The sequence below is a fragment of the Grampus griseus genome, assembly GCF_964374135.1.
Source record: "Grampus griseus genome assembly, chromosome: 2".
Taxonomy (NCBI): Eukaryota; Metazoa; Chordata; class Mammalia; order Artiodactyla; family Delphinidae; genus Grampus; species Grampus griseus.
Window position 1 is genome coordinate 65,258,821 of NC_139018.1, and position 27,782 is coordinate 65,286,602.

General features: G+C 37.7%; 1 protein-coding gene across 12 annotated transcripts in view; it reads right to left on the minus strand.

Annotated features, from left to right (window-relative positions):
- NPAS3 (neuronal PAS domain protein 3) overlaps positions 1-27,782 on the minus strand; it is a gene marked incomplete at both ends in the record, with an annotated part of 867,736 nt that overhangs the window by 587,433 nt on the left and 252,521 nt on the right. For 9 of the 12 annotated variants that reach the window (XM_082647980.1, XM_082647981.1, XM_082647979.1 and 6 more), the window contains one exon: positions 6,731-6,975. In XM_082647980.1, coding sequence (XP_082504106.1) covers positions 6,731-6,975 — 245 coding nt within the window. Of the gene's footprint in view, positions 1-6,568; positions 6,620-6,730; positions 6,976-27,782 lie in introns of all 12 variants that reach the window. The other 3 variants (XM_082647973.1, XM_082647984.1, XM_082647983.1) reach the window with 1 other exon arrangement.

The following is a 27,782-nucleotide window of genomic DNA, read 5'->3' on the forward strand; positions in this document are numbered from 1 at the left end:
CTCTACACATGAGCCGTATATGTGCACATATGTTCATGTATAACGTAAAGAGGAAAAAGGGGTACTGATGGACAGCTGGTGACATATGCTAAACTTAGAAATGGAGGAAAATGTGCTGAATTGGGATTCCAGAGGTTCAAATTCCAGTCCCAAGCTTGTTATTGACTTTGTACCACTAAACTTCCCTCTACATTAGTTTGCTCAACACAATAGCAAAGGGATTGAAACAGATGATCTGTATGATCCTTCAACCCAAGATTCTGTTGGTCTTCTTGTCCTAGGTCGCATGGTACCTTTAATTGTATCAAAAGCTCGAATCATCCTTCCTTCCTCTCTTTTTTTTCCAAATGTATTTCTCAAGAAATGATAAATACCTCTAAGGTCAGGACCATGCCTTATACTTTCTCTATTTGTTCCCACCACAATATTCAGCAGAGGACTCAGAGGACTTACTAAGAGAAGGCACTCAGACATGTCTTGAATAGACTTGAATACACACACACAGGACACTTAGGGTTTCTTGACACTATTTCTTTTTTAACTTTCAACTCCTCAGCCTGTACATTAGAGAGAAATATGTTGGCAGGGGAAGGCCATTACAGGGTAGGGACTCGTCCTAGAAGGCAGGGGGCAGAGGTAGGCTACCACTCCTCCTAGGTCCTACTCCGTACACTGTGTTTTTCCCCTTGGTTTCACACTATTCCCATCATTTCCCCCATATTTTTCTTCTGCCCTGCCTTTTGTTTTTACTCTCCCTTTATTTTTCTTCTTCCTAGCTTATGACGTAGGCCCACCCATAGCTTTCATCAGCATTGTTTAGCTGTGCTAATAGCAATGCCAAGATACAATCCAATTCCATACAATTTAATTTGAAAACATGGTTAAAGACTTACTTTCCTGGGTACTGCACATGGAGACATACACAGATATAAGATGACCCAGACTGCTCCCTCAAATTGTTCATAGTCTAAATATAGAGAGACAAGTATATGACGAATTGTGAATTGATACTAAAGCAACAGATGGTATATCAGTAAGCTATAGAAAGAAATGACTAATATTCTGGGGAAGGGGAGAAGATTAACTCAGCAAGTAAATCTAAGCTGGCTTTTGGAAGATGACTAGTTCAGCAAAACCAGGAGAAGAAAAAGGACAATCCAGTCAGATGGTGGCACGTACAAAGGCATAAATGTTTGGGTAGTCGGTGTTGCTGGAAAAAAAGGAGATGACCACGGAGAAAGGGACAGACAGATGAATCCTGTTGTAGGATGCAGAAAGCATACACATGCACTCTTTTGTCCACATTTCCAGAAGTCTCCACAAAAATTTCCGTAAGAGGTATTGTTTTTGTTCACCCCTCTTATACCTTTGTTATCACCATGAAAAGAGCTTCTCCCAAATATCTGCTGCTCCTTGACAGAGGGCAGACCTGAGCTGAACCCTAAGCAAGAAGTCAAGCCCAGCCAGAGCTGCAGCAAGAAGTAGAACCACACAGCTAAGCCCAGCCTAGGTCTGCCGACCTCCAGACTACCTGCAGCCACGTGAAGAGTAAAAGCTTTATGACATGATTCTAAGATATCGTGATTGCTGGTGGCCCTGGCAGCACAGCTAACTAGGACACCTGGATTTTCACACGCGCACAGTCATACTCTCATAAATACGCTTTCCTTGAGTTGGTGTTTGGAGTCGAGGCTAATTCTACATGCTCGATAGTGCCAGATGCACTGAAGATAATGATGACCAATCAAATTCTTTGACAGCGGCATGTGGCAAGAACCCAGCAATGCTTTTTACATTCTTCATGCTACAGGTAGACTAGAGTCTCCCCCTTCGTAAATAGCAAAGATTTTCCTGATAACATGTGAAACTTAACAGAATTAGAGTCTCAGGGACTTACTCTACCATCAAGCCCATATTTGTCAGAAAGCGCTTCCTGTCCAGCGTCAAAGATGGAGATCCTAGGGATGTGTGGTGACATCAACATTGCTCACCCCATCATGATGTAAAACTAAAGAAAGTAAAAGGTTAGTTCTTAAATGAACTTCTTTCAGAAGTGATTAACTTCATCGGAAAGATATTAAAGGATAATAACGTGTAATTAAAGAGCCTTCCTGGAAGCATACCTAAGAAAAGGCAATTATATCACATATTTTCACATCCTAGTAAAACTGGGCACTTGCTACCAAAATAGGCAGGAATGAACATTGTCAGCTCAGCTTTTGGATGGTTTTATTCCCATTTCATGCCACCACTGACTTTGGGTTGAGGCAAATGAAACTAGAGACTAGAACAGGGAGTCAGGCTCTCAGTCTACTGAGGATGATGGAGTTAAGAATAGGAACCAAGCAAGCACCAAGTTTCCATCTTCTCCTACTTTCCTAGCCTTATAGAAAGCTCTTTTTCACAACCTAAGGGTTCACCCTGGGCTCTATCATTTACTAGTGTTTAAAAAAGAAAAAATACCACATGCTGGTATACATGCCATGTACTGATTCTAAGAGCTTTTATTTTACATGTTTTTTAATAACAAGGAATATGACACTTGCCTCCAAACATGAATGTCATTTGGCAGAGGTAAATGTGTGCCAGCACACAGTAAAATACCAGAACAGGAATAAAAAGACCTTGGAGCTGCTTAAACCAAGAAGACCTATCACTCAGAGTGTCTTGCAATCTCTACCTTCTATGGAACTAGAACCATTTTATAAAATGCTATATGAATCTTGGAGACAATCATTATAGTAGTAATGCAGTGTCACTCTGAAGGATATCCTATCCTCATTTACCCTACATGACTGACTTAAATGAATCCATTAAACATCACTGCTTAAATAACAGTCTGGTCTTTGGCGAAAGATAGATTATAAGTTGTTGAAATAAAGACCTGCAAGTCTCCTCTCCTCTCAGAAACATCTACATTAAGTCACAATAGATGCCTGAAATAGTGAAAGGAAATTCCATGAAAATACTAAAGTTCTTCCCTAATGTGTTCAGTCAATTTTAATCACCAGTTGTCTTGCATATTTTTCAATTGTTCCCTTCCAAAGGCTAAAAATGTCTTGTATTTTACATATTGTAGCATTCTGGCTTGTCACACATATAGGCAAATTGTTGTTTAAAAGCTGCAGCGTTTAAAGTGAAATAAAACTTATGCTTACAGTGGGAAATATTCCTGGATTAATAGAGTTGCAGCAGATATACTCCAAAAATTGACTGAAGTCTGTGATTGATATTAGAAAGACAGAAAATTTATCTAGTTTTAGCAAATGTCAAATCAGCAGCCATTGCTTTTAAGATTAATAAAAGATATAATGGTTTCTAGATAGCCTCTAAATAGAGATTACTATGAATGGAGAAGTGATTTACCAACAGTCACCACAATGAGATTTCTTTAAAGGTTACAATCATCAGTTATTTAGCTAAAACACTGCTGAGAATGCCTGGTCATTTTTTGAATAATGCATAACGTTCATTGTAGATTTGATCTGTATTATAACAATAGAGATATTTCTAAAATAATAGGAAAAACTATCTGTTACCTTCCAATTGCTTAACGTATCACTTCCATGAAGTAACTGACTCAGGACATATTACACACTGTCACCTGAGTGTTCTTTCTGCAAGCATAACTTGTAATAATCTGTACACAATTGGCATCACAAAACAAACTCATCAAACTTTATAGACTTTAAGAAAAGATGTAATGAACACAGGGCAGAATAAAGGACCTTTCTGAAGCAGTAAATTAAAATGATTAAATTTCTATATAGTTGTTTGGGACAAATTTAAGTTTTGAAATTTAATTATTAACGTGAACGACTCATCGCATTAAAAAGAAATGTTGCCTACATTGTATAAGTACTTTTCATATAAATTTCCAAATGCCTTTAGGTTTATTCAAGAGACTGCTTGGAGAAGCACGAAGCATAATGTCTATCGTTTTATTGTTGGATTATGAACTGTACTTCACATGATGCTGCAGGCTATTTACATAAGCTTGTTTATCCATATGAACTCCTTCAAGGGCACAACACAGAAGACCTTAATAAATTAAAATGAATTTCTTTTGATGTTGTTTCATGAATGTTTGATCAGAATGAGTAGCAGGTTTGCATCATAGAACTAGAGCAAACCAATAAAAAATACATATATAGTACAGCAGAAGCAGCTTATAGAAAGTGCCCATTGCATTCCTAGCAACATTTGAGAGCCAAGGTAAACAGTATAGCATCTCTATACTTCAGTACAGTACGGTCTTCAGTTCTAGACTATCATCAGTTTCCTAATAGAGAGAATATGCATGTGCCAAATTGGATGCTCTACCATAGTCTGGATAAAATTTTTTAAGTAATAAAATCTGGCATCTCTTTCCAGCCTTCAAAACATCCATCCCAACCTCCACATTTTTCTCACTGACACCACCATGTTTCTCCAAAGACTGAAACACCCTTATGGGCAGAGATCATATTTTATCTTGTTTTTATCCATCTTCATCATTAGTAGTTACGGAGTTGAGCTGACTGAAGGTCACAAAATAAAAATGAATTATTAGCCATAGTCCAAAGCTGAGAGCATTCTCACCTGGAATGTTTGACGATAGTGATAGAAATCAGATATCATTGCTAGAAATGATATCTGATAGAAAGAACCCTAGACAGAAAAGCAGAACCACGGGATTCTAGTTTTAGATCTTCTAACACTTAACCATAAACCCCTTCTACATCATTTCCCTCACCTGTAAAATGAGGGCTTAGTTCTATAGTATCTATAATTGTGCACCTCTAAAAGGCCATGATTCTAAAAGCAAGCAGAATTATCACATCGTAGAGGAACGGACAGATCAACGGACAGAACAACCATTAGGTTGTTCTACTTTGGCAGCCGCCACTACCAAGGAAGCCTATAAACTGCCAACTCTCTTAAAGAAAAGATGGAAATAAAAGATAATTATGTTAAAAAAATTAATATAAGTCTAGTCCCTCAATGTATTTCAAATGGAATAATAAGATTAAGAATATATTTTGCATGTTGTGTAATTTCTAACCTGTTGTATTTATCCATTCATCTTACATGATGTGGAATGAACACAAAGACAACCTACTGAATAAACTCTTAAGTATTTACTAGGATTATATTCACGTCTTTAGCTTGGGAAAATTCACCACTACTTTAGCATCTGCAACATGGACTGGTGTATTACCGAGTTGACATCAACATTCTTAAGGGCAGAAGGGCTGTAAAAGAACAGCATGAATGTGCCTTGGTTTATTTGTACTGTGCTACCTTATACGTACACCCTGCCCTTGAGAGCTATCTCTGTTGTCCGTTCTTCTCAACCTTCAAATGTCATTCTTATACTTAGAGCAGGAGTCTGTGAACTCTGGCTTGTGGGCCAAATTTGGTGGCAGCTCCCTGCTCTGTAAGTACAGTATTATTAGAACACAGCCATACCCTGTTGTTTACATGCTATCTATGGTTGATTTCATGCTACAATGGCAGAGTTGAGTACTCCCCCAAAACTAAAATATTTACTATATGGCCTTTACATAAAATGTTTCCCAACCCCTGCTCTAGAGAGAAATAACCTGTTACAATTTGAATTCTAATTTTCTTTCTCTAATAAGCCTAAGAAACACAATCTCTAAGTAACAAGAGCAAAGATACAAACAGATTCACACAGGTACATACATACATATGCTTATACCTCTTAGCACAGAATTGTCAATAGTCATCGCTTTTGACCCTTCGTTTTAATTTGAATCCTATAATAGGTTATAGCTCCCCCCTAGTACCCTTCCCTACAACAGCCAAGAGTACAGGGACTTCATAAGTCATTGTCAAGGTGTAATCACATAACTAAAGAATCTAATTCCTCCCCCAGAGGAGGCTGCCTACAATTCCACCAAATGTCCAATTTTATTCCATGCTCATCAAGGGCCTAGATACAAGGTTAAAGCACAAAACCCAGCAGATCCCGTCCCATGCCTTGAATGATACATTTTCAGGACAGAAAATCAATGGCCAACACCACATGTACATCAATAAACATATGCATGCATATTCATATGTTTAAAATCTCATCAATTATTAGGCGTTTCAAGAACAAACAAGAAAATAACCCTCTTAAGTATCAGAGTGAAGAAGGCCTAAAATTTCTATGTAATAAGTTTTAAGGGAAACTGCACCAATGATTGGGGGCACAAATACATGTTTATATTTATAAATTTTATGCAATATGCATAGAGTTGAAACATTAATACATACATTGATCATTTTGTTGTTCAATGAAATCATTACTCAAAATGCCTGCTATAGTTGTACTTTGCTCCCATCCTCTCTTTCGTAACTAAAACCAGAAAATATCAGCCCTACCCTTTAACAAATATTCTCATAGTCCACCCCTTAATAATAATTTTCATGTATTAGCATAACATAAATTAAACCCAAGAAGCATATTAACGTTAAGTCATTTCATTCTCATTTCCCTGAAACCTTATCTATAGTGATAGAATATTTAGGCTGACAGACTTTTTGAAAATAAAATAGAAATAGAAGAGGTTTATTTCACCTTCACATGGTGTCTTTCTCATGCAGAGTTCAGATTTCCACATTTGTATCCCTTTAAAGGATTTGATATGCAGGAAAAGAAGAAAGGATGATGGTAAACATTTCATCTTAGAGACACCTACATACCACCATATTCCAGGATGAACAGTGGCTAAAACCTTACCTTTTACTGACGTGTTAGGTGGAGGGCCTTCCATTCGCAAGTTCCATGGAGGGTCCCCCTGGTTAGCAAAGTCTCTCATTTTCAGATAGCTAATTGTAAGTCGAATGATGGAGGCCTTGTCAAGCTGGCTAGTGATGGCTGCAGGAAGAGGCAACAACTTGGCCAATTCATAGAACTCAAAGTTTTCTTTCCCCCGGCGGGAGCGAGCAGCATCCCGGGACTTCTCCTTTCTCAATGCTTGTAAACTGGAATCAAAGGAGTGGAAAAGTGTTGTTTAGAACATGTGACTCTGTCATCAAGCATAAACTGTTTTTCTTTTTACTTCTTTTTTCCCCCAGCAAAAATCTACCAAAATCATCTTCAAAATTCCAGGGACATAGTAAAAGGAGTTCCAGACAATGACCTCTAAAACCATAAATTCTACTTCTAGGCTTATATGCCATAAACTCAAGTGCAATGAGTAAAAATAGTTTGCTTGTTAAGTTTTTTCCTCCAATCACCTATGCACTGAGATATATTGTTTCTAAGACATAAGGTTTACAGGTGATGCTTGATATTATCAGCTATGAGCAATTTAAAAGATTGGGATTGTATTTATATATCTATTCTTAAGCTAATGGTTTTGTTCATTTAACGGTTATCACCATGGAATTGTAAAGCATCAGAAGGACACATTTGAAAAAATGTATTTCAGTTACCATCTTGAGAAACAAAGGGTAAACACACAGTTCACAGAATTAACAAATAAAATGTTGATGTGCTTCCAGCCCTCAATAAGAATCATGACCTTCAGTCACATAAAGAAAACATCTTATTGGAAATGAAGATTTCAATGTAACTATATAAGTGCACTGGTAATTGATTGATAAGAGAATACTTTAATTCTTTATGAATGAACATACATTCATAGATGGATAGACTCTCTAAGATACTAGAGAATAAAATATATCACCCAGAAAAGTCAAACTTTAAGATAACATAAATGTAATGTTGAAAGATAAAGCCCTGTATGGGTTATTAAAATTTATAAACATTATAGACATATTACTTCACATAAGAGGCAACAGGTGGGATCCAGTATTTTCCTTTAACTATTCATGTACATTTCTGTTTGAAGTTTGCTCACATTGCTGAGGGCAGAATCTAGCACAACTGAAGTTGTATGTGGGCATCTGACAGGACAAGTGTACCTACTCTGAACTGCTCCGTTTTGTGTCTGATGAAAAATAAATTCAACATCAGACTGTGATGATAAATAATTGGACAATATTTACAGTCTCAAGGTATTATTAACATCATTTGTAAGTATCCATTTTATTGGACTTTGAAGGCATTTTAAATCTTTGAATCTAGCATTCTGGTTTCCCATTACAAAATATCAAGAAAGAGAAATAAGAAAGAAGCAAGACCAGAGGAATAGATTAAAATGAGTCCAGCAGTGTGGCTTCAATCTCTTAATATGAGCAATAACATTCCCTATTACCTTAGACCACATCTGATATTGTTCATAGTGGAAACACTGTTTTCACTGCAGACATTTCAGGTATCTTATTGAATATCTATGTGATTTAAGTAATGCCATAATGCTATGGTCAAATACTTGCTAGGCTAATACCCCTACCGGTTTCATGTTCACTCTATTAATAAAATATTCTACATTAGCTAACTAATGTATTTCTCAGAACTAGACAAATTAATGCTATCATTTTCAGAGTCAAAGCAGTCACAGGTGACAAACTTTTGTCTTAATGTTGGTGATAAGCAGAAACATCACTAATTTATAAAGAAAAGACATGTTATGCCATTTATTTCCCAAAATTTTAGCTGGCCTCCATTCACTTCTTTAAATGCTCAGTGTGGCTTGTTGAAAATTGTCAATAAAAGTAAGAGATGCCTTACAATCTGAAAAAGTATAACCAGGACCCAGGTCAACATCTTAGGATAAAACAATGATTCATAGCCCTCCCTCTATATAATAAAAGTAATCTAACACCATTTAAGTCAGTTGTGCCAAAAGAACTATGTCATTTGACATGTTTTCTCTACCACTTGTAGAGCGCAGTGGTTCAAGTTCAATGCTTTGCTCTTTTTGTGTTCTTGTAATCGAATACTACTCCAGAAGGTGGGCTGAACTTACACTTTTTTTTTTTTTCTTTTCTTTTTGGTCCAGTAAGTGACTATGATGGAGCTCTAGAGCAGGGGCTGCAAACTCAAGGGCTTGCAGGGTGAAGGCAGGGAATGTCAATGAGTAAAGAGGCCTGAGGCCACCTGTGGAGAAGTGGAGGCTGAAAGCCCAGGCAAAGGAAAGCGCACACCGTTTCAGCTTTGCGTGTGCTGCTTTGGGGGAAGGCATGCCTAGTGTTGCCAGATCTCTGCTGTTGCTATTTCTAGAAAACAAAATCTGAATTTTTACATAGCACTTCCAATTTTATGTTATGTGTTAATTTTATGTTAACTAACTGGCGTTTTTAAGTGTCATGCGAGCCAAACAGAACATGCCACTTGGTCAATAATGGAGCACGGACTCATTTTACAATTGGGTAATAATTTGGGAGGCCAATTTTGCCAGAAGTTTTACATGGATGTTATATATAATTTTACTTACACATGTCACTTAGTGGTCACAAATGAATTCACTTGTTATCTATTTAATATTACTAATATTCACACTAGGAATTTCTCTATTCAACTGAAGCAAGTAGAGGATTAGTGGGTTATTCTGAAATTGATATCTCTGCATAGGCTTATCAATAATCTAAGGGAAAAAAAAACTAATCCTAAGGGTAGGCAAAGCCCAAGATCACAGAGATCAACCCAATGAGCTCCAGGGGTGAGGCGGAGGGGAGATGACTTCTTCTGTGTCCTCAAAGAGGGGAATATGTGGACACTAAGGCTTTGGGGTGCCTTGCCTAAACATTGCGCTCTGACACTTGACTTTTCTAAAATACCACTTACTTTATGTGTTCCCATACTACCTCCTTATCGTTTTTCTCTTCTCTACCTCTCCCCTCTTTAAAAAAATCTCTAACCCACAACTGTGTCACCCTACTGGAGTAATCGTCCTAGCTATAATCTTAATTACAATGGGTTTCCATGACTTCCACATCACATCATTATGCTGACACCACAGTACAGAAGACTTTCCGAATGATAGCACTGTGTCTGTAATAAGTAGTAACTGGTTTTGAGGGCAACAGCAATAAAATACGGTTAAAGGATTATAAACGTTGTGGAGATGCTGATACAATTGATGAAGCTAAAGTCCTTAAGACAAGGACAGATTGTGGATTAATCTTTTGCCTGCTTTTGTGAAACAGAGCCTAGTTACAAGTAATTCTCAAATTGAATTAAGGACTACATTAAAACCTAAAATAAATTTGCATTTATACATTCTGTTCTAAACCAAAACATTATGGTTGCATTTCTAAATACTAGAGAAAGAATGGATTGACTATATGTGAGTGAATGTTATGGCCTGATCTCTGCCACCTAAAATACGATTAAACCGTAAATACTCCTTGGGTCCAAACTTCCCACTGCTTTAATGTTCTTTCACTTGGACTCTGAATAACAGAAAACCCTCCACAAATCAAAATTTCAACTCTCTTTGATGACGACAGTATCATCCTCACTAATAATTACCACCACCAGCAACAAAATCAACAACCATTTCCAAAGACACACACACACACACATATCTGAAAATCATAGGCAAAATTATGTATATATGTGTATATTTTGGGGGTGATGGTAAATGATTTTCAGATTTTCAAAAGGGGCCCAGCACCCGACCAAAATAATAATAATCTAATGTATAGAATTTCCTCATATAAGGATTATAAAGTTGGATTCTGCCCTCTTTTTGCCATTGATGTTGCTAGAATTAACTTATCCTAAAGAAATACCTTGGTTAAAATAATATTATTTTATGTATGTTTCCGTTCAACACTTTGAAACAATTTTTACATTCTATAGTTATATCTTTAAAGCATAGCTGACAATCAAAAAAGTTTACTAAGAATGAAGATCTAGCAGTCAGTGCTTGTAAATGTAAAGTGAGTTTTTAAATCTTTCCATCTATTTTAAGTTCCTTTGGCAAGTTGTATATTTTGCGGAAAGAGTCCCAATGAAGGAGTTATGAGACCCACGTTAGCCACTGTAGGCCACTTATAATTCTAAGTCACTAAGCTGAGCCTCAATTGTATCATCTTAGATCATGAGAATGACAAACAAGGAGTATTTGGCAAATCTCCTGGGACCACTGCAATGACTCATATGATAATTTCATGTTAGTATATTGTAGACCACAAAGAAGTAAACCCCTTGGACGATTCTAAATTTTAACTTATTATTAACCGGGGGATTTTTGTGGAAACTAATGCCTGTGGCCAGCAATTTGTTATGTAAGTGATATTGATACATCTCTGGTCAATAACGTTTGGGTAACAAAAGATGTATTAATACATCTCTGGTCAATGATGTGATAACAGTTAAGATAGTTTGTAAGCCCTAAATGTGGTAGAGTCTACTTCAGAGTTTTACAGCTAAGAACTTTAATAAGTTGGAAAGACTTAAGAATGCTTAAAATATAGTCAACCCTTCCTTAAACTTTCTTGAAAGCACAGGAGTTAGGAGTAGGGGCTCTGTAGCCAGACTGTAAGTATTCACATCATCACACAGTTACTAGCTGGGCTACCTTGGATAGGTGTCTCAACTTCTTTAGGCCTCAGTTTCCTCATCTGGGAAATAGACATTATATTAGTACATACATCACAATATTGCTCAGAGGAATAATTGAGCTAATACATGTAAAGTGCTAAATGTCTGCCATGTTGTAAACGTTCTATAAGCATTAACTATTATTACGGTAATTGTAAAACTTCCCTGGGGACAAAAGCCCAACTGTTTTGACCCTAGTACCACATCTGATTATTACCTTATTCCTCCACAATTCTTTGTAATTTTCTTTAACCAGCAGCCTCTTTCCTACCACTTTTTTTTTTGTTTTTTTACTCTGGTTACAGTTTTATAATTCTGAATACTTATTTGTTTTCCTCATTGTCCTCTCAAATTGCCACTTGTGACCTTCATTTTTTTAGTAAATTTTATTTCCCATACAGTGACAGTAGAAATTAAATCAAAGGCCTGACTTCTGCTTGGTGACAACCCTAAACTGCTGATTTCTGAAACTCCTTCCATGTTCTCTCAGATCACGATTCTCACTTTCTTTAAGTTCTGTCTGCTGCCTCTCTCAGCATATCCTCCACACTAGCGGAAGGCAGAGGGTAAGTGTGTGGATTGCAGAGCCAGACTGCCTGTATTTAAATCCTGGCTCTATAACTTATGAATCATGTAAACCTGAGCAATTTACTTAACTTCTTTTGCCTCAGTTTTTCTCACCTGTGAAATGGGATGATAATACTATCCGCTTCATAAGGTTCTTGTTGAAATTGAGTGAGGCAATTTTTGTAAGATATTTACAGTGGTGCCTGGCACACAGCAATACTGTATAAGATGTGTTAAATGAAAACCTAAGCTCAGGTCACACCGACTGTTCTATGCTTTAAGGTCCATTTATAATTTACACTCTGTTCTCACCAATATGATTTCTATCCACTGGTTCTGATATATCACATTGTGTACTTCAGTTAAATAAAACTACTTGATTGCCGAGATATTGATTTTTCATTATGGTCCTCCTTATGACTAAGGTCTATCTGTTTTACACCACAGGTATACTCAATAACTCATTCAAATAAAAAATAACATATGTCTCATTAATGGAAGGTTAAATGTTTATAAATACGTGATTGCCTGTACTGAGAATAATAAAGGGCCATTTTTTGTTCCCTAAAGTAGAAAAAAGTGGCATTCAATGGTAAGACATGCAATTTTGTTTACACAGAAAAATGAACATCCAAACAGTAGTTAAGGGAATGGTTTACTCAGGAAGATGGTGAAAGCTTCTATGGAAGACTTGAAAATTGCAATGATTATTATTAGTCAGAAAGAGTATATGTGGTACTCCTAGCAGGAAGAAGATCTTTCAAAGTATCTCCCAAAACATCACAAATCTGAAAGTTCTCTTTAGTGTCAGGCAAAGCCCCAAATCCAGGACCATGGAGAGCTCAGCCAGAACATCTGGAGCAGGGAAGAAACTTGGAAGGGCAGCAGCATTTCCTGCTCTGGCCTCCGCATCGGGGGCAAGGCTGAATCATGAAACTTTACTTGAGCCAGCAATGAGACAGGAAAAAAAGGTACAACCAAAAAAAACATAGGTACTGCCACTATCACAAAGCCAATATTATGAAATTGACTCAGGACTTATAATCTCTCTGAAGCTGCCACAGAGCTGGATAAGGGTGTCAATTTTTCATTGGGCCACTTGTCCATGGTGGACAAAACAGATAATTTTGGATGTGATGACTCATTAAATTAAAAGAGGTAAGTTATCTTTTATGGCTGGTCTTTTGTAAAATTTAGTTTTGCAAAATTGATTATTTGGTTTCCTACTTCACAGAAATGGCGATAATGATTACGGAAACAATATAGCTAGACATTTACACAATATAACAGAGCAAAAGTAATAATTGTCACAGAGGAACAACAGAAGTAAGTCAGCTTAATCAAATGTTTCTTCTCCGATGACTTCTTCATAGAATAGATTTCTATCAGTTTTTTTTTTTTTTTTTACAATTTATAATTATATTTGTGGAATGGCTTCTTATATGGACATTACTGACAGATCCACACTCTCTTACACAAAAATCCTCTCTCTAAGCCTCAGCTTTAACACCTTCATGTAAACTTTTAGAATACAATAACTAGTTTATAAAAGAACACGGAGAGCTTCCCCGGTGGTGCAGTGGTTAAGAATCCGCCTGCCAATGCAGAGGACACGAGTTCGAGCCCTGGTCCGGTAAGATCCCACATGCCGCGGAACAACTAAGCCCTTGCGCCACAACTACTGGGCCTGTGCTCTAGAGCCTGCAAGCCACAACTACTGAAGTCCACGCACCTAGAGTCTGTGCTCCACAAAAAGAGAAGCCACTGCAATGAAAAGACCGCGCACCACAACGAAGAGTAGCCCCCACTCTCCACAACTAGAGAAAAAGCCCGTGTGTAGCAACAAAGACCCAGTGCAGCCAAAATAAATTAATTTATTAAAAAAAAAAAAAAAGGAACACGGCAGGTTTTGTTCGTCTAACTGTAGGGGAAAGGAAAGGTAGGGTCATTAAATTTTACCTTTTTAAAGTACTTCTAAGGAGCCGGACAGGCAGTTTTTTATGGATTTTCCTACTTGTTTTGCTTAGGAGAACCCAGCACTACAGACTTCTACTATTTATCAATTAATCTGGCATGCAGCCTCAAAGGAAGAAGGTCGACCTGTATTAAAAATGCAGCCATCAAAAATTCATCAAAGGCTGCAGCATTTTAACTCATGAAGCTTTGAACACCTGCATACTTGTCAGATCTCTGGTCATAGTTAACGGTGAGACCTACAGTTACTCTGGTACCTACACCTGCTCTGACATGAGCTGAATGAGGAGACTTCCCAGGGAAAAACTACAGTAAAGATTCTACAAGCACTGCTTGACCTTCCTCCGTTACTTTCAGTAAAACAGCCCACCACACACTGACATCACATAGAGTTCAAAGTCAATCAAATCAGCCAACTGCAAAGAATAAAAGTCTTTCAGAAGTATCTTTTTCCCTATGATTGTAAATATCAGCATTCTTACAAGGTAACAGAATTGAGAAACGCATAAACAACTATTATCTGGAAGGATTATGTACAACATAATTCACAAATTGAAGTCTTTTAATGCTCTTCAAGAAAAGGTAGTAATTTCAGAAACCTTCCTTTAATGTGTGAAGAAAGCAGTATAGTATATGCTGGAAGTAAAAACTGGAACCTTCAAGTTCAAGGTAAGAACTCTGCTGCTTAACTAATGCACTGCTCATAGCTGTCATCATTAATTTATGTTAGCCTCTGTAAACATCAAGAGTATAATAGGCCAATTTCACAACTAAATATAGATGCACATTTTGCCCTTATATAAATGGCAGATTGCTGCTGTAGATCATCGCTGCAGCAACATGTCAGTAAAGATGCACTGTTTGATGGTCTGATGCTCACACAATATATAAAACCAGTTGTAATGGTTGTTTGGAAGCAAAGTGTAACATAGCAGCAAAATTTCATTTGCTCCACAAACTCAGGATATATTAAGCTTGGCTGACAAAGACTGCTTGATGTGCTAAATCAGTTTGACCTTCATTCTTGCCTTATTTTTCTCATTTAACATGTGAAATGACCATTATTTTTCCCCCATGTAAGAAAATATCATGAAATTGATTGCTTAAAACCAGTGTCAAAAACATCTGCAACTGCTAACATTCAATGAAGTATCAAAATCAAGACACATCCTTAAAATGTTTAAACTAAGATATATTCTGATTGAATAATCATGACCCATTTCTGACTTGTGGTAAAATAGATCAAAAGAGTAATTAAAGCCATTCAATTGAATGCCTTCCCTCATCTTCAGAAAATGCCTTGTGTATGTTTGAACTTAATAATTAAATTAATTGGTTTTAGCCAATGAGCATTTTTATTCTTAACACTTTAAATAAGAGGATTTAATTCCAGAATGAGTCATTAGAATAGTAATAAAGAAAGCTGAGAGGTCCGAGCAATCCTTTTCAACCAATGTTCACCTTGATTCAAATAACCCTTGAATGAACCACAGCAAGACCAAACTATTCATTGTATGCTTTGGTGTCTGCCAAAAACCTCCTGAATCACAGTGTTTTGTTCTTCATTTTCCCCCAGAACTTTAAGCTATGCAACTGGCAATTCCATAATAATGAAAAAAAATCTTGCAGCTTTATCAAGTAATTTCTCTCCACCCAATACATAGCACTTTCCCTTGAAGCAACTTGTATATTTCACACCTTAAATTTCTATTTACCAAATCAGCTAATCACTTCACAATTGAACTCAGAACAAAAAAAAAATTATCAATTAAAGTGGTTGAAACTCCTGCAAATTATCATTTAGGAATGAAGTAATTGCTTTCATCAGGGCAGAAAAGCCCGCCAGAACAGAAATGTCACTTTAGATTAGTGTTCTCTCTCCTGAAGCTATGGATGACACAGCTGATATAAGACTAAATGCCAAGACCAATCAATTGCTTTTGTGGCTCTGCTCTGAGCTGCTGTAAAAGGGGCCATTTTCTAGGATCTACTCTTCATTATAGTAAATGCTATCTCCTTGGTAACATAATTCCATTTCTCATAAATTCTGTCTGAGCGCATTGTCCTAACAATGGATGTTTGTGGAAAAGAATGCTGTTGGTTTAATGCACAGAATTAAGTGTGAATGGCTGTCAAACTGCTATAGTTTACTAGTTCTTAAACATAAATTGAAGTCTTATACATTAAAAGGAATTCTTGGGGAGAAATGAATGTCCTGAACAAGGGTAAGATATTTGTATTTGAAGGTTCTGTGCTACTGGTTTAGAATTTTGACTATTCTAGTATTTATCTGTTGTGTACATTAAATCAGTCAGCTCACACCAGAGGTGGGTGAACACATCACTTACTTTCTCAGCAGTGTAGTTTGCAAATGTGAAACCTCAGAAGCAAATATGGACTCGTTAGGCAACTGCATGTGATTTGTGAATAGCCACAACTGTATTAAAAGAAAAAAAATTTTTCTTTCAGCTGAGCCATTCCTGGAAAGCACCCAGATCTTAATTTGTATTGTTCATCCCTCTGAAGTTACAAGAATCTGGGTTGCAGGCTCCAATTAAAAAGAAATTGAAGAAGCTAATATAGTGAGAAAGCAGCAATTCCCTGCACTGCTCTCTTCAGGTCTGAAGTTTAGAAAGAGATTCAGGATCACGGGTCTTTGCCCGACGTGGGATAAAGGCTTTCTCACCCCGGTGAGCACACATGTGTAACTTCCATTAGCAGTAACACAAGTCGTGAGCACACATTGAGAGGATAGTCTACTGCTAAATATTTGAAAGGGTCAGAGCATCTCTGCTGAGAGGCAAAATGAGAAGGAATAGTGGGCACCCTGTGACCGCAGGACATTTTACTAACCATCTAAAGGGCCACTGATGGAATTCTATCACTCCAAGGAACTACAGTACTAATTTTCATAATATCAATGACAGGAAAGTACATGTTGTTTCTACATTTTAAGATTATTCAGTACCGTCAAAGAAAAGCATTGACCTTATTTAGCACCATAATCATAAAAGCAAACATCTTTGAATGTCTACTAAGTTTCAGGGTTTAAGTGCTTTAAGCATCATCCCATTTAATTCATGGTTGCCAATATCAGAAGGGGAGGGGGGGAAGTAACAGCATCTATGAAAAGCAGATCATCTCCGCTGATTATATTTGACCCTAAAACAGTGTTGCTTTCAGACCCTATTTTGGGGGGCAACTAAATGGGTTTTATATCTTCCCTCTAACTTTCTGCTCTCATCCCCCAAAACGAGGAGTTTTCTTGTCTCAGGGAGGGCTTTCCCTGGATCCTAGACTTTCAGTGCTAAAAGCAGGACGGTCCTGGGCAAACCAGAACAGTTGGTAACCCTGGAAATGTTACTGCCTCCCATCTCACAAATAAGAAGATCAAAGCACAGAGAGAGAAAGTAACTTTGCCCAAGGCCAATGACAGCTGAAGCTAGAATCTGAACCTTGGCAAGATGACCCCAATATGTCCTTCTCACCACCGCACTGCACTGCCTCTAGAGCAATAACGTCCTCGTGATTTCCCTTCTCCCAATTATATTTACACAACCATTAAGTTACCGATAAAGTTTTATATAATTTATAATCACCCATATAAATTCCATCATAATTGTTATGAAAACATTAATTTGTTAATAAAATTTCCAATAAACCCCCTGTTTTTTCAGGCTTATAAACACATTCCAATTTGGAGTAGATAAATTTGCTGTTAATTGCTCTAAGTTCCAAACTAAGTCGCTTTGGAATTCAAATTCGAACGACCTTTCTAGAGGGAAAATTCATTTTTTCCTTTAATTTTTTTTAAGTGTGATTTCAAACACTTTTGAAAGCACAACCAAGTAGAAGAAAGCTTTTGAAAACTTTCAAGCTTGATAGGAGAAAGTTGGAAAGGAGAAAGCATGCTTTGACAAGTTTGAAGATCTTTAAGTATGAAAAATGAAAGTTATGGTCATGTGAACACTGCAAACAGCACACGCTTCTACTTAACATCAATGAACACACCATTATACTATAACTGCCTGCATTTCTAACAGAAATATGTGAAATGGTCATGCTTTCTTTAAACACTACAATTGAGAATACAGGTCCATCAGTCTAAAGAGACAATATACCCTACCCCTACCTTACTGACTTTTTCTTAAAAGACACGTATTTTTATTTAACCTCTCATCAAGGTTCCAGAAGCACGGTATATAGTTACCAGGGGTGTACAGTGTTACAATTTCTAGAGAACACTTAGGGAAATACATATCCTAAGCTGACTAAGGAGGCAAATAAATATATTCTGAAAGAATATTCACTGCCTCTTTGACAGACTTTAGAAACAAATTATGGAATATTCTCAAGATATTGAACAAAGATGTTGAAACAAATCTTCAATGACTGGGGAAATTTTTTTACAATATGTTAAGTGATAAAAGGCAATTCATAAAGCAGCATGTACAGTGGGTCAGACAACTATAGTGATATATCCATAATTATATATACAGAGAAAATATATCCAAACCAGGATTAATTCCCACAAGGCAAAATATTAAGATCGGTAATTTCTACGTGGTAGAAATTCCTTGTAGGGGGGTCAGAAGATGGGAGGTGGGGGGGGGGCAGGAGATAACTAATTTCTGAAGTTTCTTCAATAAACATGTATTTTTAATATAAAAATTACTTCTTGAAAAAAACAACATAAATGTAATTTTATGGACTCTAAGTTGAGCCTCAGAAGCACTATGATGCTCAGAGGTATTTTTCATTTAATAAATGGTTTACCTGACAGTGCTATCAAATGCCATCCTGTCACCACTTCTTGCAATAGTAGGGCCTGAAAAATATTTCAAGAAAATGCTTGGCTTGGTCATTCCTCTAAAAGAGAACTGGAATTGAAAAAGCTGGGAGAAGGCTTCATCCCTCCTCAAGTTATCCCACATGAGTCTCCAATCAAATGACTGAGTCCTTCAGCCAGACAGCCTGGGCTCCTGTGTCTTTTGTGGCCCCCCCCCAAACCCCAAAGCACTGTGTTGCCCAGTGTACAATATACCAGTTGCCTGGTTGGGCATGGAGTGTGCTACCATTTAATGACTGACTTTTTCCGTGTGTCACTAACTCCTTGACAACCCGATGGCAGATGCAGATGCTTACCTGGGAGAAAACACAGATAAATAAACACACAAAACATTGCACAGAATGGGCTTCCTGAAGCCAAATCTCAGACCCTGACTCAAGTCTTGGTTAAGAAGCTGCCTCAATTAACGGTATCTTGAGATCTCTACTAAGTTCTATAACACTGACCAAACTATCATAGTCAGGATCATTGTTTCTTCATTGACTACTACACCTCCCACTTCTAACAGGTGTTGGCCCTCGGTGGTACCGTGGGTCCATGGCATTAGACTACATATATGCAGCAGATAAGATGTTTATGTGCCAGGGATTATCATATGAGATTTAACCTGAGAAGTCATAATACCTCACTGAGGTACTTTATAAAGCAGGACAACATAGGAAATGCCTGTTTATTTGTAGGCTTCCATTACTTAGTCAGGAACAAAGTCCTTCCAAAACCCTACATTCTTTTGAAAAACCTTGATAGATGCTTAGTTCTCTCATTAAAATCTGACTTGGAGGAACTACAAGTTAAGTTATTCTGAGCCACATGTAACTATGTAATAGGATGATAAAGGTAGGTAATATTTCAATGTATAAAAGACATGTTTACAACATGAAATTAAATAAGGGTAAAATAAATAGGCATTTCTTTTATTTCATGAGTTTGCAAGCTCCTCATGGAAAAACAAAAGGTTGTACCGTGATACAAGTATCCATGAAACTAAAAAGACCCAGTTACCTTATTAGTTGCAAGTCAGCACTGAATTTACCGATATTGAATAATTACAACTTTAATAGTAACATGAATCCAAACTGTTGGTAGAAAGTTCTCAGATGTAGGAAAGCACATGATGATTGATTTGTAAGCTGAGTAAAAGGGACTGTTGAATTGAAACAGGGCAAGGGAAGCCAGCGATTTGCTCCACTGGCCCTTACAACAAAGCCTCCACAAACAGCCTTAGTATCTGAATCCATAAGCCACCAAACAGTTAAAAAACACAATGTATACCTATGGTTGAATACTTCCTCCCTGACCTGTCATCCCAATACAGTCCTTGACCAAAATGGATATCCTGCAACCTTCTACTCACCCACAGGTACTTTACAGGAGCCCTTTCTTAAATTCACCTTCTGTCCTCTCTGCATTTCATTTTGTTTTGTTTGGGCTGAGATATTCATCTTAAAAGATTTTCCCTCAAGGTCTCCTCTTGAGTTATCAGCCAACAAAAGATCACTTAAGTCTTGAGTTTCACTTCTGAAAACAGTAGCCTTTCCCAACAGTGCACTTACAAAGAGAGTGTGGAGGTCAATGAGTTACCGAGAGCCATTCAGCAACTTTGTCTTGTTCCCGTGGCTGTGAACCTGGCAGCTCGGAGCCGGAGCCCTAACCACTGGACCACCAGGGAATTCCCAGAGTCACTTTTCAAATACATACATGTGCACTTGCATGTGTGCGCATGCACACACACGCTCACACACACACGCGCTCACATAAACACACCACTCTTTTAAGGGGACCGAATTATATGTATTGCCCTTCAAACTCTGTTTTCCTCCCCCTCAGTTTTGCCCCCTCATTTGCTTCTACACAGTTTCCCTCTCAGAGAATCACTCATTGGATCTGGTCATATCTCTTCTCATAAAATTCATATATGCAAGAAGAGTGAGTCAGAGTTTTTTGTTGTTGTTGAATTAGTATTAGTCTACTGTAAATGAATTTAAGTTAGAGATCACAAACTCAAAGACCTGCAGAATCCAACGAAATTATACAGGTGAATAAAGAGGACGAGGTGAGAGAAAGCACTGCAAGCGTGACAATAAATGGCAACTGAGCCCTCCGTGTTGAGCAGGTTACAGGGAGTGGTGTGGACTATGGCAAACCGGAGAGCACTTGCCTAGCCAACAGGGGGCACACATTATTCAGGAAAAACAGTTGTTACTAGATGGCAATGGGGACCCAAAGTTGCCAAGTCTTCCTTTTTAAGAGAAGCCAGAAATCTAGATTGTTTTAAATTAAAATCTTCAATTATTTGAAAATACTGAGCATCTCATTTTAAAAATGCAACTTTTTGCAGGCTCCTCTGGGTCTCATTTGGCCTGTGGCAGTTAGCAATCTATGGTTTAACACCATTAATAGCCTTCCTGAGAGTAGGATTTAATTATGGGGTACATAAGGCACAGGATATAAAGAGCTATAGCAGTCAGGTGACAATGAAGAATCGAGGAAGAAGCGAAATGCAGAAAGTTACATTGGAAGAAAAGAAACTGTATTAACAGTTATTTTTCTCAGAGTGGTAGAATTTCTCCTTTCACTTTACCCTGTTTTACAAATTTTCTATAAATAATCAGGAAAAAATTCAATCAGTTACTATTCCATAAGATCTAACCTATTATTAAAAGTAGCTCAGAAAATTAAAAATACTCATGCATATTTGTGCATAGATCCATTCACCACATTTCACCCAAGCAGTTTCAAACATTTAATCACAACTGAAATTTTAGTCAGTTCACCATGATGGCATCATATATAAAAAAATCTTTCATTAAAAATTAAAATAGCAGAGAGCGATCAAAATGGTAGAGAAGTAGGATGTGAAAAATTAAAACAGCTCTTTTCCAAATGAGTCAGAATGAAACCCCCTCCCCAAAATTAGTGATTAAGTTCTGTTGACAATTTCTTAAAGTGCATGCTAAACAAGACTCTGTTGTTATCAGTGCAATAATAAAGTTGAGAGACAGTGTCTTGCATGTATAGTGTGTCCTCAATAAGTATTTGTTGAAAGATAATTGTTGATGATCTGAATGTCCTTAAAAGTCATGATTTAAGACAGTAAACAACACATCCAGTAGTACTGCTCTTGAAATTAAATTTACCCAGTAAATCAGTCCTTGGGATGCTCTTATAGTAAAGAAGGGAAGGGAAAGAGAAAGGGAAGAATCACAGATACTCCTCTCTCCCTGCCAAACCTCAATACTCATAAATTCTTCCCTGACAAAAATATTTAAATTCTCAAAACAGTTCTTCCCCTTTCTACACTCTGGAAGTGGTGCTATAGTGAGTACCAAACTGAGGCAAGGAGAAAGAAATGTGAAGAGCCCATGTCATCTCCCTTTATTAATCATACACTGTCGTATTCAGAACACTGGATCACCGTAAATCCTTCCCACAAGTCAGACAGAAACATAACAGGTGGAAATTTCTAAGGGGAAATCCCAGATCTTCACATAATTACTGCATCTCTTTGCTAGATCTGTGTTGTTTATGTGCAATCAGAAACACAAAAAAAGTGGACAGAAGCAGTGCTCCAAAGAGAATGCATAAGAGATCACAGAGAAAAGATTTCAGATGGCAGGGTACCTACAAATTAAGGTGAGCTATTAAATCTCTACAAGTTTCAGATAATGAGACAGCCATCTAGAGAGACCTCCTGAAGTCCAATAAAAGTTTTGGAACTACTGTTTTCCTATAGCTGAATCTCTTCTGCTTCTGGGTATGGGTTTTTTGTCCTCTTATGTATTTATTTTTAAATAGATGAATATTTTATCATTACAAAAATACATCTATTAAGGGAAGCACATCTGCTTCCCCTACTGGGCCTTCTCACTTCCTTCTGGCCATTTGCTCCTAATCTCAGTCAGTATCTTTCTCCCTCTCGGATGGAGGCTGACAGCTCAGGTGGAAGGGAAGGCCATGATGTCTATGTGCAGAGTCTACTGATGTATGAAATGGATCAGAATGGCACAATTCTAGTCAACTTCACTCACAGCAGGTGCAAACAAAAGAACATTCCTGGGCTTCCCTGGTGGCGCAGCGGTTGAGAGTCCGCCTGCCGATGCTGGGGACACGGGTTCTTGCCCTGGTCTGGGAGGATCCCACATGCTGTGGAGCGGCTGGGCCTGTGAGCCATGGCCGCTCAGCCTGCACGTCCGGACGCTCAGCCTGCACGTTTGCTCCGCAACGGAAGAGGCCACAACAGTGAGAGGCCCGCGTACCGCAAAAAAAAAAAAAAAAAAAAAAAGAACATTCCTATATGAGATCAGGCACCACTCTTCATCTGCAGCTCTAGAACTGACTGTACAGTAGATCCGAAATGAAAAAAACAAACACACACACTCACACACACACTCACACACACTCACTGCTGGAATGTTTCCAGAGCAGATACACTTCAATTTGTGCCTCCCTCCGCTGCCTTCTATATATGCAATACTATAAGGAATTGCGTATGCCCAACCGTAGGCTACAATTTTATGGATAAACCCTGGTGACATTATAAAATCCGTAAGGGCAAAGAGCAAGTGATTTGCTCATGTCACTAAATATTCAATACAAAATTATAGCTTTCATTTAGAAGCCTTTTTAGAACTTTTTAAAAAAAAAATCGGTCATGATGCATAGTTATCAATACCTGTATGGCCATGATGACGAGAGGGAAAAAAACACCAAGCCAATGCTTACAGAGAAAAATCACCCCAAATTCTTCAACTGCACAAAGACAATTCCCGATTTTACAAAATTTGATATAAATTGTGAACGATATGGCAAGCAGAAAATGAGAGCAAACTTGACTCGTTCCCTAAAGATTTCTAGAAGCATCCATTTAAACGGTACTACGTGCTAAATGTAGATTTATATCTTAACATGCAAAATCAAGCACAGGTCTTTTATACTGTGTGTTACAAATGAGCTTGCCTAAATTCCTAGACAATTTGTGCATGAAAAGCAGGAATAAGGAAAACAATGCCTCTTTACTCCATGTCAATGTGTTCAGCTTTCACATGAGCTCAACAGGTATTGTGCGTCCTCGTTTGGAGAGCACAGATTTGGGTGAGGGGCTCATACCGCCTGAAGACCCACCCATCCATGCACTTTCACAGCATCAGTTTAATAGATGCTTAGGTGAGGTGGAGGTCATATGAAAACATGTTAGTGCCAAAGAAATTCTACTACTCCCGAGAGAGGGATTTTCTTTTTTTTTTTTCTTTTTTTCTAAATTTATTTATTTATTTTATTTTTGGCTGTGTTGGGTCTTTGTTGCTGCGCCCCGGCTTTCTCTAGTTGCGGCAAGCGGGGCTACTCGTTGTGGCGGTGTGCAGGCTTCTTGCTGCGGCGGCTTCTCTTGCTGCGGAGCACGGGCCCTAGGTGCGGGGGCTTCAGTAGTTGTGGCACGTGGACTCAGTAGTTGTGGCTTGCGGGCTCTAGAGCGCAGGCTCAGTAGTTGTAGCGCACAGGCTTAGTTGCTCCGCGGCATGTGGGATCTTCCCGGACCAGAGCTCGAACCCGTGTCCCCTGCCTTGGCAGGCGGATTCTTAACCACTGCACCACCAGGGAAGTTCCGAGAGAGGGATTTTCTATTGAAAAGTAAGAGTTTCCCTCTTCTCTGTGCTCAGAATACTTGTATTCCTTGTCAGGAAGAGGCTGAGCTATTAAAGACAGGTTCCCCCTTAGTACTTCATGCTATCAGTGGGAAGTCCCAGATGAAACGGATGTGTGTATGATTTGTAAGCAGGTCTAGACTAAAGTAACTGACAGATCATCTGGAAAATAAGTAGAGTTAATTAAGTAGGTACAGGTGGTCAACATAAGGAAGCTATTCAATTTAAGGGAAAATATGACTGAGAAAATCACAGTTATTCATTATACTCAAACACTGATCTATAAGATGTGAGACCTGGGTTCTGGGCCAAGATCTGCCATTAATAGCTCTACAATTTCAGACAAGACATTTAATGTCTGGCTCTGTCTTCTCACCTGAAAAACAAAGGGATTGTTCTCTAGGACATCTTTCCCCTTAAGGATTCTATTTTCACTTGTGTTTTTGTCACATAACATTAGTGGAACTGCTGGGAATATGTCTGATGTGCATTAAAGTTATTACCCATTTTCTCTGCAGTTTTAAAATGGTGTGTCCTCCTCTGACCCTCCTCCCTCTCTTCAGCCTGTTAGAATCTAATACAGTCACAGAATCTCCAAAAGTAAATACGCAACTCAACTTTCACATAGGATTCATGTGAAATCCTATGCAATCCATGCAATGCGGTTGCATGGCTATTAAACTCATGGACAACACGTGAAAACTGGCTTAACTAAAATTTCTGATTAATAACAATGAACTACTCTCATTTCCACTTTTCCAAAGGAAAGTCTGGGTCTTCTCCAGAACTGACACAGCAGAGCATGAAACACTTACTCTTGAGTTATGGATAATAACGAATATCAGCTGTCCTAGCTAAAAGAAGAACACCATTTATAGAAGAGTTATAGCTCTGTTTTCAACATAAATTACAACTTTTTTTCACTGGTGGGTGACAGAGTTTCAAATGATGGCAAAGCTTGCGTTTTAAAGTATGCCTGCTTTCTATGTATCGTATAAGGTCCTCAAACATTCTCACAGGATGTCAAACATATGGAACAAGGAATCAACAAACACATGTTGGTTGCTGTCTAGCATCAGGCTAAAGCCAGATCAACTCATTATCTATATCTAGTGAGCACCAGTATTTTGGGCACTGTGTAGACACAAATGCAATACTGCTATCTGTCCTCAAGGCAAGTAATATTTATACTTTTTTCAGCCTGTGTAGCTAACTCCATAGTTCTTCCAAAATATAGGCTTGAATCCCATAGGATGATCTGGACTATGAATGACATGAAAGCAACCACCATAACGCCTTCAGTACCTATTAGGCCATTAAAAACATCACTGGCAAAGGAGCGATACAACCACCAAGATTCCATCGAGTGACTCATGTCCTTAGAGCTTGCTCAAAGGTATGTGACTATTGGAATCATATCAAACTGCATTATTCTTTCATTGACACATAAATCTGATTTGCTGTTAATAATACCTACTATACGCACAAGCATAAGCGGGTCCCAGTGTGTAAGGTCTGAAATTACTTTAAGTACTAAGAAAAAAAACAGCAAGCCCTATGAACCACATGTTAAATAAAATCTTTCAACTGAAATGTGTGGAGAATTTTTAATAGGTAAACAATGTTTACATTAATTTCACTTGAACTTTTGCAGGCGGGAGCAGCACGTTTTGAGGAGCTCATGGTCTTGATTTGTTGGTGAATAATATTAAGCTCAAAGTTCTGGAAAGACCCAAACTGTAAGTATTCTAAGTTTGGGGTGAATGAAGGTAGAAGCTTAGATGGAAGAGACTAAAAGAGGAAAGGAAGCACCTTTACAAAGAGTTATTATACCTGATAGGCTCCATGCAAGACAGTTGAAATGTGAGCTTCAGTATTCAAAATATAAAAGATACAATCATATGTCTGGTTAACTTACAGGAAATAGTTCCAGAGACAATTTTACACTAACTACAGTGATTTGGGCAATTTTTTAAAATAATACCAGCCAATTTCTCTCCATTATATTCTGCTGGCAGAAAATAAAACATTTTTCTTTGAAATGATTGCCTTTGGTTTTGTTAAATCATGCATTCTGTCAACATGTGGTCACCAGTTTTACATGATTTTTCTGCTTCCCTAGAAAAGAATGAATTCACAGTCTGAACCCTGATATAAATATGTAATCTTGCAACTGTTAAGGCTTCTTCTATTACTGCAAAATGAAGAGATAAGAAATGGATGTGGTATCAAAAGAAATGAAACAAAAAAAAAGAAAAAGAAGATGGCCAAATAAGTTTAAAACTCAGATTCTTCCATCTACTTCATAGCTAAATGAAGAAAATGCCTGTGCTGATCATTTTTCTTACTGTAACACAAAGGGATCGTGTGCAGTTCATGGTTTTAAACCACTAATATTTGAAAACAAATTTGAAAACCCTACTTATATCAAGAGATGTGTTCTAGCAACTTCACTGTAGCTAGCAAAAGGTTATAGGAGAAGAGGTTATAATAAAGTCTGAAAAGAAGAAATATTATGTTGTCATTAATTAAAGACTTTTTGGATGTAATTATAAAATGACTGGGCTAAAATTGCTTCCACTAACTATGTCATCCTCTAGGATGGACATCCTTATCTCCAACCTCCAGTCTGTACATTTTTTAAAGCAAAATTACTTTGCAAAAAGTGTAGATATTTGTTTTGTTGCTGCCCATCTGGGCTTCTGTTAATGATACAGTGAGACCATACCTCTTTCTAGGATAATCACTGCAATGCTGTTTCCCCTCGTAGTGGGATTTCCCAGAGTGGGCGCTCACAAAGCATCCTTGACAACGTTGGTTTGACTTTACACAATAGCTTGAGCCTATAGTCGAAAGCACACTGCATCTCAAACTAACTTACAGAAAGAAATCCCCACAATGTTAATCCTAAGTAAAACAACTGAGATACTTCAAATGAGTATAGAAAAAAAATTTCCAGATGAATCTTGAATTGAATAAAAATATAAAGGGCCAAAACAAAGTGAGAACTTGTATACATGAAAACAGATGGTAAAAGAGAAGACTCTAACACTCAGAAAGACAAGTACTAGCAACTTGACCAGACTCAAAACACATTTTAAGAGTATAGGTAGAGGAGACAGTCATTTGTTTCCTCCCTCTGCAGTTAACATGTAAAGTAAATTAAAATGTAAACCACAGAGGATGCTACTTAAAAAGAACTTTTACCACCAAGTAGCAAATGAGGCAAATGTTTAGATAAGATTTCAATCAAGGGGACTCTCTGCTTGCGATAGAACGGTCTGAGTCTCAAGAGTACAATCAC